Source organism: Monodon monoceros, unplaced genomic scaffold, assembly GCF_005190385.1.
Source record: "Monodon monoceros isolate NGI ecotype Baffin Bay Population unplaced genomic scaffold, NGI_Narwhal_1 Super_Scaffold_3, whole genome shotgun sequence".
NCBI lineage: Eukaryota > Metazoa > Chordata > Mammalia > Artiodactyla > Monodontidae > Monodon > Monodon monoceros.
In genome coordinates, this window is record NW_021703780.1 from 61,147,546 (window position 1) to 61,167,242 (window position 19,697).

The following is a 19,697-nucleotide window of genomic DNA, read 5'->3' on the forward strand; positions in this document are numbered from 1 at the left end:
TGGAAAAGTCCAAGAGAACAATGCAGAGGCCCGGACCAAGGCTGAGCGATGAAGTGGCGGTGGCAAAGCTGGAGGGGCGGAAGCTTGTAAGGCCACCAATTCAGAAAGGAGACCTTTCTGAAGTCAAGCAGCCACTGTTTGAGGTGATGTCTTACTTGTCTCCCACGCAGTGATCTAGGCTAATGCAGCCCATAAAAATGCCACTAAATTCTACAGAAATCTGAAAAGATGAGGTGGGTGATTAAGGGATCCTGGATAATGTGCTTGGGTTGAAACTTCAGAAGTTCTTCCTGGTAATTTTTCATAACACAGTGACTTTATTTTCCAAGTTAAAAACAGGAGCATTCGTGAAAAAAACGTAAGCGTTCTTACAGGAGCGATGGGATGGAGGAATTGAAGCACAGCAGTTCAGAAGCTATTTGGGTCATGTGTCGCTTTCCTCGGTGGCAGTATCAGTTCATATTTGATGTGAAGTTTATCCTTATGAAACTAATATTCAGTGAATACCACTACGGCTAGAACTATACTGGCCCATTTTAGGCAAGAGTTGTGTGTGATGTAGGTCCAGCTTCCAGGTGGTCAAACTTGAGCGCCCCCTTCTGGAGCCAGTCATCAGGGAGGGAGGTTGCCTACACGCCCCAGAAATTAGTCCACGTGAGATCTATGTAAATCCTCGGTGACACCCCCTGTAGCCAGATCTGAACTTGATTTGAGCTTCAGTAACACAATAATCCCTCTACCCCCGGATACAGCCTAAGCCATCTCATGCTGAGGATTTTTGACATAGTTTCCACCACAGCTGTGACGGGCAACACTCAGGAAATACAGGGTGGCGCCCTCTCCCTCTCCTTATCCAAAGCGTTCGGGCGTTAATCCTACCCATCTAAGTGCGCTTTGTTCTTCCGGGAAGCTGGGTGCTGCCTTTCTTTCTCTTTTCCCGTACTCCTTCCCCACACAGAGGCAGCAGTAACCTTGAGGGGCAGTGGGTATTGATGTCTGGCTGCCTGCCACTCTCAGGACTTTGCTCATTGTTTGTCTTGGCTTTTCACCTTCTCAGATCAACAACAAAGCCTGCGGCAAAATCCCTGTGCCCCAACAAGTTGCCCAGGACCAGGACAAAGTCCACGAACTGGTTCTCCAAAGTGAACTGGGTGTCAGGCTCTTACAGGGGCGAAGCATCAAGAAGGCCTTCCTCTCCCCCCGAACCGCCCTCATCAACTTCCTGGTGCAGGAGTGACTAAAGGGATGCTGCGGCTACCACGAGGGCTTGAGGCACCTCCTCCAGGTCTGGGATGAAGGAAGGAGTCTGGGGCCCAGAGACAGGAAAAAAACAAATGTCTTTTTTATATATATACATAAATTTTATTTATTTATTTATTTATTTATTTATTTATGGCTGCGTTGGGCCTTCGTTGCAGTACGCGGGCTTCTCTTTGTCGTGGCTTCTCTTGTTGTGGAGCGCGGGCTTTAGGCGTGCAGGCTTCAGTAGTTGTGGCATGCGGGCTCAGTAGTTGTGGCTCACGGGCTCTAGAGCGCAAGCTCAGTAGTTGTGGCACACAGGCTTAGTTGCTCTGCGGCATGTGGGAATCTTCCTGGAGCAGGGCTCAAACCCGTGTCCCCTGCATTGGCAGGCGGATTCTTAACCACTGCGCCACCAAGCCCCAAGCCCAATGTCTTGAATGTCTGCCTTTGCACTCTGACGGGCTGGCATCAACAGGGTGCCTCTGAGGTGTGGCCTGTGCAGGGTGAAGGTGGGTGGAGGCAGAGGAGAAATATGAGTGAAGCGGGGTGGGGACCCAGTACCTTCCTCCACCATTGCAGGGTGGAGGAAGCATCTAGCCCCATAGGAAGCCACCAGAGATTCAGCTGGGTGGGAGCGAGAAGGTGAATTGGAGAGCAAGTGAGGATGAGCACGAAGCCTCTCGAGCAGCCTGGGAGCTTCTGGACCCCAGACATTGCACTGCCTTAGGCAGGTGTTAGGAACATAAGGCTAAACTGAGGAGGCACAGGGGCTGAGGAGCAGCGTGGGCAGTCACTGTTGAACAGGTTACAGAGCCTCAGCATCGTGGTGGATTGTCTCCCGCCTTCAGGCTAGATGGAGAAGCCATTTGGGTCGTGTCCAAATATCCATATGCGGAGTGGACACTGGGGTCTTCAGAAGTTGCTCGGGGGAATTCCCTGGAGGTCCAGCGGTTAGGACTCAGCGCTTTCACTGCCGTGGGCCCGGGTTCGATCCCTGGTCAGAGAACTAAGATCTTGTGGGCTGGCGCAGCCAAAAAAAAAGAAGTTGCTCGGAATCAAAAGGCAAGCAGGGCTAGTCTGGCCGCCAGCACTCCCACCACTTCTCAGCCCTGCTGTGCAGGCTGTTTCCACCCCAGCCCAGCTGGACTTGCCTGCCGGGCCTTCTCTGATCCTGGTACTCAGGCTCTTGGGCGAAGTACCACTTCCCACTGTGAATGGTGAGCGGCGCTTCCTAACCACTCCCTCAGGGTGTAAAATTTGCTGTGAAGTGAAGCGGAATGGAGCTGGTTCCAGCCTCGGATGGAACCAATCTCGGAGCCCGCTGCAGCTCAACAGGGAGTCTGCTCATGTGCGCCGCAGATGGTGATGCCGCCATGGATGTGGCCCCCAGAGCCAGTCATTAGGAAGAGCAAGTCCACCGCAGGGGGTGGGACTGATGCCACCCAGGCATCTCCTCCTGTGCTTGAGCCACAGCAGTTGGCTGCCAGGGAGACCCTGTGTCATTGTATATTAGGGTGATCCTGGGTTTCTGTGAAGTCAGCTATCAGGTGCTCTTACCAGAATTGGCCTAAGCCACTGATTACTATTTAATAGGGGGAGGAGGAGGAGAATCTAGCCATTCTGTGACACTGAAAATCTGTATTCATTCTCTGATGCCTTTTTCTGAAGTAGCCTCAGATGTGGTCCCCTGCACTTCAGCAGTTAACAGATGCCTTTTTTTAATGGAATAAAATGTTTGTCATGTATGACTTTGGGACATATGTGTGATCCTGGAATAGCCACCATATTCCAATTCTGGAAGTTAATCAGGAACAGATTGAGGTATTCCATCGTCATCTGAAGCACTGGCTATGTGCCTGACTCCACGTGGACTGTTATAAAGTGGGATGCATGGGGAACTTACAGAACATGGTAGACCATACTGACTCAGGAACGTTAGTAACAGCAACTAAGTCACTTGGCTCAAACTTAATATTCTGCCTGATCCCCATGCCCAGAAATCCTGGTTTAATTGATCTGAAGTGCACTTGGGCATCTGGGAATCTTAAAAGCTCCACAGGTGATTCTAATGGACAGCTAAGTTTGAAAACCACCGGATTAATTGATGCATTTGAACCATATGTCTAACTAGTCCTTTCTCTCCCTAACCTTCAGCTTAACTGGGATGAATTTGGTAACGACCAAAACACAATGAAGTAGAGCTGGGAAAGACTAGGACCAGAAGGGAACGCAGGGGCCGGAACTCTGGAGCAAATATTTAAGACGTTCCTAGAGCTGACTTGAGTGCACACAATCCAATTCCATGTACCAGCAAATGTGGATTAAATATAAGTGAACGGATGAGGATATTTGGTACAAGGAGGCGAGTGAGTGTTTTTGCTTGATTGTCTTGTTTATTCCAGAAGTAACGCAAGTGGTCTTGAGTCTGTCAACAAGATGAGTGTAGGGAGCCCTTTGCACATAATCTGGCCAGAGCAATGGGCGAGTCCAGCCTCAAGGCCACTGGACTAACCAGCACGTCTTTGGAGACCTTTTTCTCCAAGAGGATAAAACTTTTAAAAACAAGAGCTCATTGGTACTACTGAGATGGTTGGTGTAATGGAAAAATTGAACAGAAAAATCTGATCCCTGGGGTGGGAAATGATCTCAGTCCTTTATTACTGCCTTGATTAGGTCAAAAACTGGACTCAACAAGTTCACTTGCATTACTTGCATTTAATTTCCACTAAAACCCTAGAGGGAAGGAATTATTCTCTCATAAATATGAAGATACCCAGGTTCTGAGGTTCAGTAATTTGCTCAGTTTCCACAGCTAAGTAGAAGAACTGAATCCAAACCCAGGTCCTCTGGCCTCCAAATCCCCTTATGCCATCCACTGTACCTACCAGTCCCCTCACCTAATTGCCCATCTTGCTTGAAGTCAGGAATATTGAGATGTTGGCTGGAAGCTTGGTGCTTACTAGGGAAGCCTCGCGACTGAATGGAGTGGCCATTATTCTTGTTGCCTTTGCTGCCTTGGCTTGGGGTTTACTGATTGATGGCCTGAGGCTGCTGGGGGCAGATGGCCCAGTGGTGTGAGCTAGAGGTTTGTGGCCACATAAAGAAGTCCACCAGAAATCCTTACAAGCCACTCATGGCCCACAGGCTTCTTGGCAGGCCAATGCTCAGACAAGATGGCCTCCAAACCAAAAGCTGAGGATCCAAAGTTGGCTTTGGTTTTCATTTCCAGGTGGTTTGATTCCCGAACTGAGCCCAAGTCAGGGTTATGAGGCCACTAGTGCACACAGACATGCAGCAACATGCAACTGGGCTGATGACATTTCTGCTGGGCCACAGTCGGCCATTACTCGAGCCAAAGAGGGCATGGTTCCTGCACCAGCTGCCCTGGCCTCCACCACCAGCTGCCCTCTTTGTGTTTCTCCGCCTAGGAGGGAAGGGAAGGAGGCAGACAAGTCTACAGGGTCATTCTGTGCACCAGGAACCATGCAAGGGGTTTTGCTGGTGCTATTAAATCCTCACATCAGTGCTACAAAGTGGGAATTATGACCCACATCCTATAAAGAAGGAAACTAAAGCCTAGAAAAGTATAGCAGATTACCTACATCATGCCACTGATAGCTGCTCAAGCCAGGATTCAGCCCCAGTTCTGCCTTTCTGTTCACAGCTCATGCTTTCTCTTCAGCCCCAGCCTGCCTTCAGGGAGGGAAGAAGTGGGGTGTCTTGGGAGGAAATACAGCTCTTGTTCTTTCTCTCCCGGGAATTCTGAACTGGAGCTCTGGCATGTATGTGGCCCCGCAGACTGGAGCCCCACACTCATGATTCACCTCCCCGCAGACCCTCCTTAAAGAAGGGGGCTGGGCTTTTGTATCCTGAATCTGTCCATCACTGGCTGTGGGCCAACACCAGGTGGAGGGGGATAGTTAGTAATTTCCTGGGCATCTTGGGATGAAGGGACTCCCACTGGCTCAGGGAAGGTTTCCAGAGAGGAGCACAACTGAGCCGTCGGCAGCCAGCATGCACGGGAGCTGGGGACAGGCACCCCTGCTTGTGAGGAGGACCCGGTGGAGCACCCAAGGCGACCACCACAAGGAGAGAAGGTGAGAGTCCTGAGAAGCCTGAGAAGCAGCGAGTCTGTGGGTGAGGAAACGCTCTAGACAGACACAGAGTCACAAGAGACGTGGATGAACATAGGATGGAGTGAGGACAAGCTGAGCTGCCTTGGGCCTGCCTTGATGCCCTGGGCTGGGTGGCTCCGGGCAGTGCTGCTGCATTCAAGGCAGTGGGTGAGACCAAACTGGAAGGCGTCATTCCCCCTTTTGCAGATGACAAAACCGTGGCTCACACAGGCTGTGACTTGCTTAAGGTCCTACAGTAAGTGATGGAGTATCTTGACCCCCATTCTGTGCTCATTCCACTCAGGGGCCCCTGCCCCTACCCTGCAGGAAAAGCCTGGTGGTACCGCCAGGCAAAACTTAGCTCAGGAGGTAAATATTCTTAATTGTGGAAACCATCAGGGTAGACAAAATGAGTAGAGTCTGTACTCTGTTTCTTCCTGTGAGAAGAGCAAGCAGAAAACATCTGTTTCATGGGCTAAGTTCTGTCTGAAGCTCAGAGGGTGGGCGGCCAAAGGCTCTCATCCAAGCTGATGAGTCTGGAGATCGGAATCTGGGGTGACCAACAATGAGCAAGGAGGAACCCCCCCAAGGGTGGGTGGGCAGGCAGTGCTGGCAGGGAGGGGGCAGCCTGGAACGGCTGAGGAAGGGCCAGTCCTGTGGGGAGCAGCCTCGGATCCCAGGGTGGGGCCAACAGCCGTCCAGAACGGTTGACCTCACTCCAGATCTTCACTGTGTCTGCCCACGTGAGGGAGCGGATGCAGGGGTAACAAGGCCCTGCGGGGGTGGGGAGCCAGGCCTGCTGGAGTCACGCGCCTGGAACCCAACAGTCATGACTCACCTCCATGCGCCTCAAGCCCTGAACTTGAATTCCAGTTCTTGTCTGGCTTCTGGAAGAGCAGGCCCGTGCCAGACACCCAGTGATGCCTGAGATGCCCCGATATCAGCAGCAATAATAACATTTACCACTTACCGAGGACTAGTTATGTGCCAGGCCCTGTTGTAAGAGCCTTACCACAGAAGGGGCCCAGCTCAAGACCACATGAGAGGCTGGCAGAGCCGTGATTCCAACCCTACTCCACCACATTGCTTCCCAAAGGCCTTGATGCAAACCAGCCCTGAACCTCCTGGGGTTTCCAAGACAGCCCTGATTTCTGGCTCTCAGAGTACCCTAGAACCTGCCAAGCCCACACTTCCTGATCTGAGGACACCTGGGTGAGCACCTCCCTGGTGCCCAGGGAGAGGTCTGGACTTTCTCTCTGAGCCTGGGACTGACGACTCCCAGGGAGCCCTCACCTTTGAGCCCCATCAGTGAGACCTAGAAGTCAGGGGGTCAACTTTGCTCTACTCCACATACTGCGAGGAAAATTCCATGGAAGGGGAGACCTGGCCTGGGCCTGTGGGCACAGTGAGAGCTGCCTGGCCTCACAGCAGCTGGGCCAGTGTCTTCCCCAGAACATCCTTTCCTCTGCCCACAGAAGAACCTCATCTGTGATTACTTAGGGGTGGTTCACCCCAGCCCCCTCTAAAGGTGGACTCGCCTGCCACACCTGCTGCAGCTGCACCCTCATGGGCTGCCTCAGGACCAGGAGAAGAACCGGGCCTGGGCAGGTATCCCCTTCCTCAGACACTGTGAGGTGAGGGGCGAGTGTCCAGTGGGTATAGTGGACACTGTGGGGTCAACTAGGGAGGCGGGGCCACCCAAAAGGTGCTATTATTCACTGAACCTGGAATGTCATTCATCAGGGAAAAGGCAGCTCCCTTCCAATAGAAACAGGGACAGGGTGGGCCAGTGGGGCTTTGCGAGGTGGGTTCCCCAGGGGGCTCGCTGTCAGTGGGCAGGACACAAGGCAGCCCACCACGTGGAAATAGGCTGAAAAGCCAGATGTCACCAAGTATCTCCATGATTAGTTGTCTGTTAACCTGTTATCAGATAACATGTTAGCTTTCTAGTAATATCTTAATTGATTTTTATTATGGCCTGAATGTTTGTAGCCCCCTAAAATTCATATGTTGAAATCGTACTTCCAAATGATACTAGCAGGTGGGGCTTTGGAGGTGTAACTAGGTGAGGTCATGAGGGTGCAGCCCTTGTGGGTGGGATTAATGGCCTCATGAGAGTCACAACAAAGCTTGCTTCCCCTCTGCGTTCTGCCACGTGAGGACACAAGAAGTCAGCAGTCCGCAACCCGGAAGAGGGTTCTCACCAGAACTCGACCAAACTGGCACCCTGATCTCAGACTTAGCCTCCAGAGCTGTGAGAAATAAATTTCTGTTGTTTATCAGCCATGCAGTCTATGGTACTTTGTTAGAGCAGCCAGAACTAAGACAACTACTAACATCTTAGGAGTCAGTTCCCCTCTTAGTGAGTGCAGTAGACCTCAGTTACAAGTTACCTCATGATTACCTGCAACCCCTTAATTGTGCGCTAACACCTTAGTGGTCTGCCAGTATCTTGATTGTCTACCAATCATCTTGAGCAATAATTTTTCAAAAATTATCAGCTGTTAATGTAACTATAACAGATAAACCCCTAAGCCACAGTGGGCTCACTCACTCAGCAAACTTTATTTCTCATTCCCTAAGTCTAATCCTCTGGAGAAGGGAGCAGGGAGGGATCCTGTTCCATCCCATTCCAGCTTGAGGGAGGGACCCAGGCTGAAGGAACCTCCACCACCTTCACCTCTTGGCTCTCAAGTTACCCTGGACGTTGATATCCAGCCCTCAGATATGGGCAGAGAGAGGTGGAATTTCATAAGGTTTTCATGGGCCGGAAATGGCCATACGTCACTTCTGCCCACTTTCTCTTGGCCTCAGGGAGCTGGGAAATGTGGTCCCGGCTGGGCAGCCCCTTCCCAAGAACAACTCTGCCTAAGGGAAGGGGAACCCAAATCTTCGGTGGGCAGCCACCTGCCTCCACCACCTGAACAATCTTTGCTTTTAAATTCTTGGCTGTCTGTGTAAATCTGTTATCTTCTAAATATCTCAGTTGTCTGCTGACACCTGGATATATAGGCATCTCCTGAGTGACGACTGTTTACCTTCTAAGTGTGTGAATGCTGCCAACAGTGGCTCTGAAATAACCCATTCATCGCCTGCCGGCTGATGCCGGCCCTGCGCTCTGTCCTGGGCTCCAGGCCTCACTCCAGAAATGTATGAAATCACAGATCTGCTTTGTGCCACTTTATAAATGACTGATTTTTACTCCAAAGGTCCGTTTATTGGTCTCTAGTTCTCCCCACTTTCTTCCTCCATGAGATTCACACATTGATTAATGCAGACAGTTTGGAGTGTTTTGCTGGTTTGGAAGATGTGGGGCATTTTAAAAGGTAGAGAAAGGCAGGTTTCCCACGTGCCCTGCTGGAAACCTGGGAAATTCTTCAGATTCCTGTTCCTGAAGGGTCAGAGCTGTTCATTAACGGTAGAAATGTGACACAGCCCTAAATGCTTCACCTTGTTTTGGTCCTGGAGACTTAACACCCCCACCCCACCCCATCCCACACCACACACGACACACACACCACACACACGACACACACACACACACACCACACACAGACGCCACACACACCACACGCACACGCCATACACACACGCCACACACACATGCCACACACACGCCACACACACAAACGCGTGTGCCACACACCACACACACACCACACAGACCACACGCCACACACCTCAGACCACATACACACACGTCATACACACAGCCCATACACAACACACGCATACCGCATACACACACACCCCACATATACACACCCACACCCACACCTCAGCATGCACACACACACCCACACACACATAGAGAGACACCACACACATAACACAATACCACACATACTGCACACACACCCCGCGCCATACATGCCAGCATACAACACGTGCACAAGCCCACAGCCAGAAACCTGCTGTGGGGGAGGTAACTGGTAATTCAGTTTTGCCTGACAGAGGATGAGCTTCACACCAGGTGACTAGGAGTGTCGTGGGGAGGGCAATTTAGTCTTGAGGATTAATCCAAGCCACAGCTGCCAGTCAGGGAAGGGCCTGAGGCTGGGGCCAAGGCGGACAGTTACACAGGGAGACCCCATCCTCACCTGGGCTCAGGTGACACCATCACTGGAGGCATCAAACTGCAGGGAACCCTCTTGTGACAGCACCCACCTATGGTGGGAGTCGTCTGCATTGTTGATGGAAGCACAGTAATAAGTCGGGACTCTACTGTGTATTAAGCTTAACTTTGTGCAGAGATTGAGCTCGGCAAATGGCAGGTGAGATGGGGGACCCTGGAACTCGGCTTGGCTGGAGTCCCCGCTCTCCCAGGTACTGGTCCTGAGAGCTCAGCAGGCCGCTTAACCCCCCGAGCCTCTGTCTCCTCACCTGGGGAAGTGGGGATGACAGTTTTAACCTTGGCGTTAAATGAGTTCATGTATGTAGAAAGGCTGATGACTCGGCCAGTGTTCTTATGATTAAATGCTTTATCCCATTTAATCCTCACCAGATGTGCTGTGAGGAGGTTAACAAGCAGGGCCCCACTTTACGGATGGGCAGACTGAGGCTTGGAGCTGTCGGGGAACCTGCCTGAGGTCGCCAGCTGGTGAGTGTCTGGAGGTGGGTGCTGTTGGTTTCTGTTTCATGATCTGGGTGCTGATGGCAGAGTTTAAGAGGATTTGTTGACCTGTACGCTTAATGTGTATGAGTTTTCAGAATCTCTATTTCCTCAAATGTTCACTTTTTTTAAGAAGTCTATATAAGCTACAAGGATATATATTGTACAACACAGGGAATACAGCCAATATTTTATAATAACTATATATGGAATATGACCTTTAAAAATTGTGAATCACTGTATTGTACACCTATAACTTATAGAATATTGTACATCAATTAGACTTTAAGAAAAAAAAAATCTATAACACCAAGTGCTAAAAGCAAAAAAAGCCAGTCATGACCTACCCAGCAGGACCCTGGGCCAGCCTCCCACAGCTCAGAGGCTCCACCGCCCCACAGGGACGGTGCCCACCAGGATGCGCGAGGTCATGAGCTCTGGTGCACAGTAAGTGCTTAGCACAGGATAGGTCCTTTCTCTTCCCCTTTTCCGCGCTTTCCTGGCCTGAGACAGGGCCCTGCGGAAGGGAGCAGAGGAGAGGAGGGTTCAGAGACCTGACCTTGGTTTCCCCATTTCCCGTCCCAGAGCCCTCCCTTTCCCTGCGGCCACAAATGACTGCCAGGTGGTCACAGGTGGGGCAGGTGAGCTGAGGCACAGCCCCAGGGCCAGGGCAGGGGTCAGAGGTCTGGGCGGGGGCCTGCCTAGGGTAACGACAAACAGGAGCCTCCCAGAGGGTGGACTTGGAGGTCAGGGAGAGGTGGGGGCAGGGGGCGGAGGGGTCTTCGCTTCCCAGATCCCATCTCGTTTTTATCCAGGTGCTGATCTTTCAGTGCAAGAGCTAGGAATGTGAGTTGGAGGCCTCTCCCCACGCACTCTACCTGTGCCCCTCCTCCCCGCAGGAGGTCCAGGACAGATTCCGGGTGAGGACAGAACACCGGGTCACCCGCAGGGTTGAGCTCCCCCGCATCTGTTACTGCAGCCCCACAAGCTGCCATAAACCTCTGATCAGCCGTGCTTTGCTCTTTGCTGTGCTGAGCAAAGTGTACCTGGAAATGAATAAGACACCGTCTCCACATGATTGGTCCACTCCCTCCCACCGCTGCCTCTCCACACTCCTCTGAGGTCACTCTGCTCCAGAAACACCGGCTTCTTTGCTGTTCCCCGGGCACACCGGGCACACTCCTGCCTCAACATCTCAGACTTGGAGTCCCTCTACCAAGAAAGCCCCTCCCCAAGTCGCTCCTTCTCTCACCCCCTCCTGGTCTCTGTGCTTGTAAGGTCTTCCCTGATCATCCTATACCAAATACCACCCCATTCCCAGCATCCCCTACCCCCTAGCAAATAATGACACAGTTTGCATATTTATCTTATCATTTGTCTCTCCTTCCAGAAGGTCAGCATCGTGAGGGCAGGGACTCATGCAGCCTTATTTTATTTATTTACAGCAATTTTAGTCTCTGCTGTGTCTCAGACCCAGAACACCATCAGGCACACAGTAGGTGCTCAGTAAATATTTGCATGAATGATTCTAGTCCTAAGTGGGCTCGGTGACCTTGAGCAAGTTGTTAAACCCAGGAGAGGTTTTTATTTCCTTAATTACAAATTGAGGGAATTCCCTGGCCGTCCAGTGGTTAGGGCTCCGCGCTTCCACTGCAGGAGGCACGGATTCGATCCCTGATCAGGGAACTAAGATCCCACATGCCATACGGCGAGGCCAAAAAAAAAAAAAGTATAACAAAATTGACACAGTGATGCCAGCTGCTGGGTGAGATGGGCGTCCTGGAAGGGAAATCTGCTGAAAATAGTCTGGGGATATTTTGTAAACTAGAAACTGTTGAGCAGCCCTAAGTAACAGTCTGGGGGTTTCTCTGCCAGGGGAACAAAAGGACAGCAACTGGATGGTTTCCTGCTCTGTCTTTCAGTTAAGCCTTCAGTTCTGGCCTCTCTTGCCTGGGCTGCCACAGAGTCATTGTTAAACGTCAGTCATGGGACATTACTGGAGCACATCAGCCTCTTGCAAATATTGTTTGTGTGTGTTTTAAAGGCTTGGTTGTCAAGGGTTGGGCTGACCCTAAGGACTGGAAGCCCTCAGGGGAGAGAGCTTCAAGTAAAGGCCACAGGGAGATGGTGAGAAGGCAGTGAGTTGCTGCTGGCGGAAGCGCTGTGGGTTTATTTTTAAGGCTGGAAAGGAGAGGTGAGGGAGCAAAATGTGATGCAGTAATCGGGGCCCAGCAGTCCCTGGCCTGTTGCTGGATATTTCTCCCGAGGAAGGAATGAAATGGAACCAAGGTTTCTATTTATCATAAGGCTGGGGCCAGAGCCCACGGGAGCCAGGCAGGGGAGATGGGCGGGGGACAGCCATAGACCAAAAAGAGCCTGTTGCTATGTTGGTGGTTGTGGACACTGGCTGTGGATCACAATGACCCTCTCTGGGCCAGAGCCACAAAACCACTGGACGGTAGCATAATGCAAGACTGAAAAACAGTGACCCATGGGCCAAATCTGGCCCACCACCTGTTTTTATAAATAAAGAGTTTTATCGGAACACTGCCATGCTCGATTATTTATGAATTTTCTGAGGCTGTTTTTGCAGAGTTCAATAGTTGCAACAGAGACTCTATGGCCCACAAAGCCTAAAATATTTATTATCTGGTCCTGCACAGAAAAAGTTTGTTGAACCTCAGAATGATGGGAGGGACACTGGGCTTGGGGGGTCTGAAAACCTGTCTTAAGTTCTGGTGCACCTGTTTCCCATCTGGTACCCTCAGGCAAAGCTTTAGCCTCTCCAAGCCTCAGTTTTTCTACCTGTGAAATTGGGTGTTAATGCTCATTCTACCTACTTGTCATGAGTGTTGAATAGATAATATATTTATTATATCTCCTTGTATTATTTTTCATGGGTATTTTAGACATTACAGTGTGCAACCTTAACCAATAATAGTCTTCCTTGAGTTAGTGTTGTAATCACTTCACAATGGACAAATCTAACTGTTCTGACAGAACTATTCCCTCCTGTCCTTTTGTCAAATTATTGTCAAATTATGAGCTATTGTCAAAATTATTTATACATATGTTATAAATCCCACACAAATTGCTTATTATTTTTGCTTTAAAAAGATAGTCTTTTATATTTACCCAAATACTTACCATTTCTTATATTATTGATTCTTCCTGCAGATCTGGCCTTCAGTCTGAGATAATTTCCTGTTGGCTTAAAGAATTTTCTTTGGTATTTCTTTTTCTTTTTTTAATAAATTTATTTATTTATTTATTTATTTATTTATTTATTTTTGGCTGTGTTGGGTTGCTGTGTGCAGGCTTTCTCTAGTGGCAAGCTGGGGCTACTCTTCATTGCGGTGCATGGGCTTCTCGTTGCGGTGGCTTCTCTTGTTGTGGAGCACGGGCTCTAGGCGCGCAGGCTTCAGTAGTTGTGGCACGTGGGCTCAGTAGTTGTGGCTCGCAGGCTCTAGAGCGCAGGCTCAGTAGTTGTGGCGCACAGGCTTAGTTGCTCCACAGCATGTGGGATCTTCCAGGACCAGGGATTGAACCCATGTCCCCTGCATTGGCAGGCGGATTGTTAACCATTGCGCCACCAGGGAAGTCCTTCCTTTCTTTTTTAAAAAATAGATTCACATGCAGTTGTAAGAAGTAATGCATACCCTGAGAAAACCATAATTCAAAAAGAGACATGCACCACAATGTTCACTGCAGCGTTATCTACAATAGCCAGAACATGGAACCAACCTAAATGCCCATCAACAGATGAATGGATAAAGAAGATGTGGCAAAAAAAAAAAAGAAGATGTGGCACATATATACAATGGAATATTACTCAGCCATAAAAAGAAACAAAATTGAGTTATTTGTAGTGAGGTGGATGGACCTAGAGTCTGTCATACAGAGTGAAGTAAGTCAGAAAGAGAAAAACAAATACTGTATGCTAACACATAGAGAATGGACTTGATGACATGGGGTGGGAGGGCAAAGCTGGGGCGAAGTGAGAGTAGCATCGACATACACACTACCGAATGTAAAATATTTGGCTGGTGGGAAGCAGAAGCATAGCACAGGGTGATCGGCTCGGTGCTTTGCAATGATTGAGAGGAGTGGGATAGGGAGGATGGGAGGGAGGCTCAAGAGGAAGGGGATATGGGGACATGTGTATGCATATGGCTGAGTCCCTTTGTTGTGCAACAGAAACTACCACAGTACTGTGAAGCAGTTATACTCCAATAAAGAACTATTTTTCAAAAAAACAGATAACCAATAAGGACCTACTGTATAGCACAGGGAACTCTACTCAATGGTCTGTAATGACCTATATGGGAAAAGAATCTAAAAGAGTGGATATATGTATCTGTATAACTGATTCACTTTGCTATACAGCAGAAACTAACATAACACTGTAAATGAACTATACTCCAATAAAAATTAAAAAGGGAAAAAAAAAGTAATACAAACAGATCCTGTACCATTTCCCCCAATGATAACATCTTGCAGAACTGTAGTACGATATCACAACCATGATAATGAAATTAATAGAATATACCGATCTTATTCAGATTTCCTCAGTCTTTCTTGTACTGATCTGATGTATGTGTGTGCATGCGTCTAGTCCAGTGCAATTTGATCACAACAGGAGGTCCATGTGTCCCCCACCATAGTCAAGATACAGAACAGTTCCATCAGTATAAGAATTCCTCATGTTGCCCTTTTATAACCACCCCACCTCCCTACCACATCCCCACTCCTTCCTTAACCCCTGACAATAGCTAATCTGTTCTCCATCTCTATAATTTTGTCATTTCAAGAATGTTACATAAATGGAATCATATGGTATGTAACCTCTGGGATTGGCTTTTTTTTACTGAGCACAATTCCCTTGAAATTCATCTAAGTTTTTGCATTTATCAGTAGTTTGTTCCTTTTTATTACTGAGATGCATTCCATGGTATGCACATACTATCTGAAGGACGTCTGAGTTTTTTCCAGTTTTTGGCTATTACCAATAAAGCAGCTATGAACATTCATGTATAGGCTTTTGTGTGAACATGAGGTTTTATTTCTCTGGGATAAATGCCGAAGAATGCAATTCCTGGGTTATGTGGTAATTGTTTATTTACTGGCATGTTTTTGAGTTCACTGATTCTTTCTTATCCTGCGTCTAGTCTACTGTTAAACTTATATATATAAGGAATTCTTCATTTCAGATACTATATATTTTAATTGAAAATTTTCCATTTGGTTTTGTTTTTTTTTGTGTGTGTACGCGGGCCTCTCACTGCTGTGGCCTCTCCCATTGCGGAGCACAGGCTCCAGACGCACAGGCTCAGCGGCCATGGCTCACGGGCCCAGCCGCTCCGCGGCATCTTCCCGGACCGGGGCACGAACCCGTGTCCCCTGCAATGGCAGGCGGACTCTCAACCACTGTGCCACCAGGGAAGCCCCATTTGGTTTTTTTTAAATAAGTTTTCATTTTTCTGTTGAATTAGTCCATTTTTCCCCTATATTTGTCTATCTGTTTACATAAATTCTTTAATGTATTTAAAGTTATTTTAAATACCTAGTCTGCTGATTCCAACAGCTGGGTTATCTGTGGGTCTGTTTCTATTATTTGTTTATTTTTTCACCATGAAAGATCACGTTTTCCTGCTTCTTCATGTGTCATAATTTTTTTTTTTTAGTGTATGCCAGACATAGGTATAAAAGCACACTAGAGGGCTTCCCTGGTGGCGCAGTGGTTGAGAGTCCGCCTGCCGATGCAGGGGACGCGGGTTCGTGCCCCGGTCCGGGAAGATCCCACATGCCGCGGAGCGGCTGGGCCCGTGAGCCATGGCCGCTGAGCCTGCGCATCCGGAGCCTGTGCTCTGCAACAGGAGAGGCCACAACAGTGAGAGGCCCGTGTACCGCAAAAAAAAAAAACACACTAGAGAATGAGGTGGATAATATTCTCCCCAGAAAGAACTTGCCCTGTCTTCTGTCAAGAAGCTAGAGAGAGGGGCTGATCTCCTCACGTGCTCAGGAGTTGAACTCTCCAGGGGCTAATAGCTTTGGTAGTTTCAGTTCACTTAGTTTCAAGTCTTGAATGGGTGTCAGGCCCTTCCCTCTAGCAGAGATGGTCTCTGAACAGGTGGCTAAGGAGATCTGGCAATTCTGAATGTCATCCCCAGGAAGTCTGCTGGATTTCTAAAGGACATTCTTCTTTACCAGGCTAATCACTGTTCATCTACAAGGCTTCCCTCCAGGAAACCTTCCCAGAACTTCTAGGCTACGTCAGAGTTCTTCCCCCACCACCGCCACACGCACCTTCCACCATGCCTTTGCCCCATTGCTTTGGAATGACCTGGGTTTCTACTCTCTCCTGCCCTCTCTCAATCCTGTCACCATGTAGGCTCCTTAAGAGCAAGGATTGTGTCTCATCCCTCTCTGTTTCCCATCAGTAGATAGTGGTTGTGAATTGGGTCAAAAGCTAACACTTACTAAATACTTTTGAATGAACAAGCAAGCTTCTGGAGAAGCGTATTAGCAGAGGGGTGTAGGGTCAACGTGGCATTTAGAACAGGGTTTTGCAGTGGGTCTGCAGTCAAGCCCAGAGCAGAGAGGACCTTGATCCATCCACCTAGCCCTTCTGAAGGACACGGCTTTATCAGGCAGTTAAGAAAAGGAGACAACAAAGTAATCAAAGGCAGGGAAATCAACACTGACCTTGCTGGGCAGGTTTTGGAGATGGTTGTTACAGGAGGAGAAGCATATTTGGAGCATTTTATGCATACCTACATGTAACTAAGGAATTCCCTTGATGAAGGAAGAAGATTTAGGCACTGTCTTCCCATCGTGGAGGACTGGATAAGAGTAGGGGTGAGCAGCAGGTGACCCAGAGACATCCTTCCTCACTGACCGATGGCACATCGGCACCTACCCAGTTTCACCTTGTAAACTTGTTTCCAAGAACGTTTCCATCGGTACACATGCCAGAGTCACGTGATGAAAATGAGGGTGGATGGGTACTCCCCATTCTGCAAGAAAAAGATGGACCCGAGGTCTGAATGATGGGTTCCAAAGAGTGGTTATGAGTCCCCTGCCACAGGACACAGAAGCAGATGCAGCAAGATGATGTCAAAGTGAGATGGTAATATACTGGCTTCTACTGAGGGGAGATGCTGAGGACTAGTGGGAGATCTCTGGCTCCTGAAGGGGAGTGGAGTCAGTCAGGTGAAAACAAGAAGGTGGGGTGGTCCCAGCAGAGGGGACAGCCTGTGCAAATGCTAGGTGGTAGGAAAGTACTCAGCATCTTTGAGGAACTGAAAGGCCAGGGTGACCAGGACATAATGAATGAGGGCAGGGGACCATGCAGACGTGGGTGGGAGCCCGTTTAACTATGTTAAGGATTCTGGATTTATTTGAAGTTGATGCTGTTTGCAGTTCGAGAATGCTGACTACAATGGATATTGGTTGAAAAAATGAGTGAGTGGGTGAATGAATACATATTATCAAGTAAAGAGATGAGAGGCACACAGACATAAAAATGGAGACCCAAATGGGACAGTGAAACTTTCAATTGAGGCCAGAGATGCTGAGAACTTCTTTCCTGTGTGGCACTTCCCCCCAGGGCCCTGGCCTGCTCCTGCCAAGTCACAGAAGAGGGAAAGAGGCCCTGCTGAGCTGGGGCCACCACCATCTGTGACCCTCCACGGGAGACCAGCTTCTCAGCCCTTGCACTTTCCTCCCAGGTTCCCGCTGTCTATACAGGGAAGAGACACCCACACACGCACGAGCAGCAGGGCCTCTGAGATCCAGGGCAGCCCTGAGAGAGAGATGAGACCCATAGAATGTTCTCTAAACGCTGCCCCTGAGTAAGGCATCCGCACCTGCAGAGCCACCACCCAGCCTCAGAGGGCTGACTTGACAGTTAGGATGCTTTACTGTAAAGGGCAGGAGGGCAGCCCCTCCAACCTCCGCTTTCCTTCCTTTTCCCCTCAATTTGGAATCCAGGTGTAGGCCTGTTTTTCCATATAGATTTGGTGTGAGGTTTGTACACACTTGAGGGAGGGATGTAAGGGTGCCCTTTCAGCCAAGGTGACCCACTGCTGCCCAGGAGGTGACAACACTTCATCATGGCCTTTCATCCAGCGGCCTCCCCATCCCCATTTTAAAATTCATTCATGTGCATGACCACCTGGGGTGAAGGTTTAACTGGGAGTGTTTCTCACTGATTTTGAATAAACCCAGAGCCCCAGTAAGCCCTAGGAGGCTGCCTCCCTCTCCCAGCTGCGCCCCTCTCCCCATTGAGCTCAGCCACACCCTCTTTCAGTTCCTGGAGGGTGAGCACTGCCCCACCACCCGCTCAGTCCAGATGCCCAGCCACCCTTCCCCTAGTTCTTCCCCTCAGCCTGCAACACACTCCTGGTTGAAACGTCACCTCCTCACAGAGTCCTCCCTAACTATCCCACTCCCCACCAATGCTTTGTCCCTCCTGCCCGATTGCACTCATAAGAACATGTTCTTTGCCTTCCCCAGCACTTTTTACAACTTGTAATTCTCCATCCATTGCGTGACTGTCCCATGTGCATCTGCCTCCTGTTAGCTGGAGGCTCCATGGGGCCACGAGCACATCTACTTCATTCCCACGGCTTACCCGGCACTTAGCACAGGGCCAGGCACTGAGTAGGTGCAAGTAAATAATTGTTGAATGAATGAAATGAACTGTTATTACAGTGCATTTTCCAATCTGCCTCACTGCGAGATTCCGCAGTATCAGTTCCTGGGGCTGCTGTAACAAAGTACCACAAACTCAGCGCTTTAAACAGCAAACATTTATTCTCTCACAGCTCTGGAGACCAGAAGTCCAAAATCAGGGTGTTGGCAGGGCCGTGCCCTCTCTGAAGGCTCTAAGGGAGAATCTTCTTTGCCTTTTCCTAGTTTCTGGTGGCTGCCAGCAATCTTTTTTTTTTTTTAATTTGAAATTTTTTAAAATTTTAGTGAACATTCCATATTGTTAATTTTTCTGTAATTTGCCTGTTCATATAATTTGGACATTTACATTGGGGTATTCTTTTTTTGTTTAATTTATTTATTTTTCGCTGTGTTGGGTCTTCATTGCTGCGTGCGGGCTTTCTCTAGTTGCAGAGAGCGGGGGCTACTCGTCGTTGCGGTGCACGGGCTTCTCGTTGCGATGGCTTTTCTTGTTGTGGAACACAGGCTCTAGGCACGTGGGCTTCAGTAGTTGTGGCACGTGGGCTCAGTAGTTGTGGCTCGTGGGCTCTAGAGTGCAGGCTCAGTAGTTGTGGCTCGTGGGCTCTAGAGCACGGGCTCAGTAGTTGTGGTGCACAGGCTTAGTTGCCCCACGGCATATGGTATCTTCCCGGACCAGGGCTCGACCTCGTGTTCCGTGGTTTCAGGACTTAATGAGGCTCAGGTTCTTGATGTCTCATCGCAGAAAGAATTCAGTGAGAGACAAAGTGATAGGTAAGAAGTGGATTTATTTAGAGAGAAACACTCCACAGACAGAGTGTGGGCCATCTCAGAAGGCGAGAAAGGCCTGCCAGCAATCTTGACATTCCTCGCTTGCCCCTGCATTGTCCTAACCTCTGCCTCTGTCTCCACATGGCATCTCCTCCTGACTCTCTGTGTCTCTCCTCTTCTTATAGCGATACCAGTCATGTTGGATTTAGAGCCCACCCTACTCCAGTTTGACATCATCTTGACTAATGACATCTGCAACTCCCCTA

General features: G+C 49.3%; 1 protein-coding gene across 2 annotated transcripts in view; it reads left to right on the plus strand.

Moving 5' to 3' along the window:
* The window catches only part of LARS2 (leucyl-tRNA synthetase 2, mitochondrial), a 161,609-nt gene extending 160,268 nt beyond the window's left edge, over positions 1-1,341 (plus strand). For both annotated transcript variants that reach the window (XM_029243573.1, XM_029243575.1), the window contains exon 21: positions 1,058-1,341. In XM_029243573.1, the coding sequence (XP_029099406.1) occupies positions 1,058-1,237 (180 nt within the window). In that variant the 3' untranslated portion in view covers positions 1,238-1,341. The remainder of the gene's footprint in view (positions 1-1,057) is intronic.
* The last annotated feature ends 18,356 nt before the right edge of the window (positions 1,342-19,697 follow it).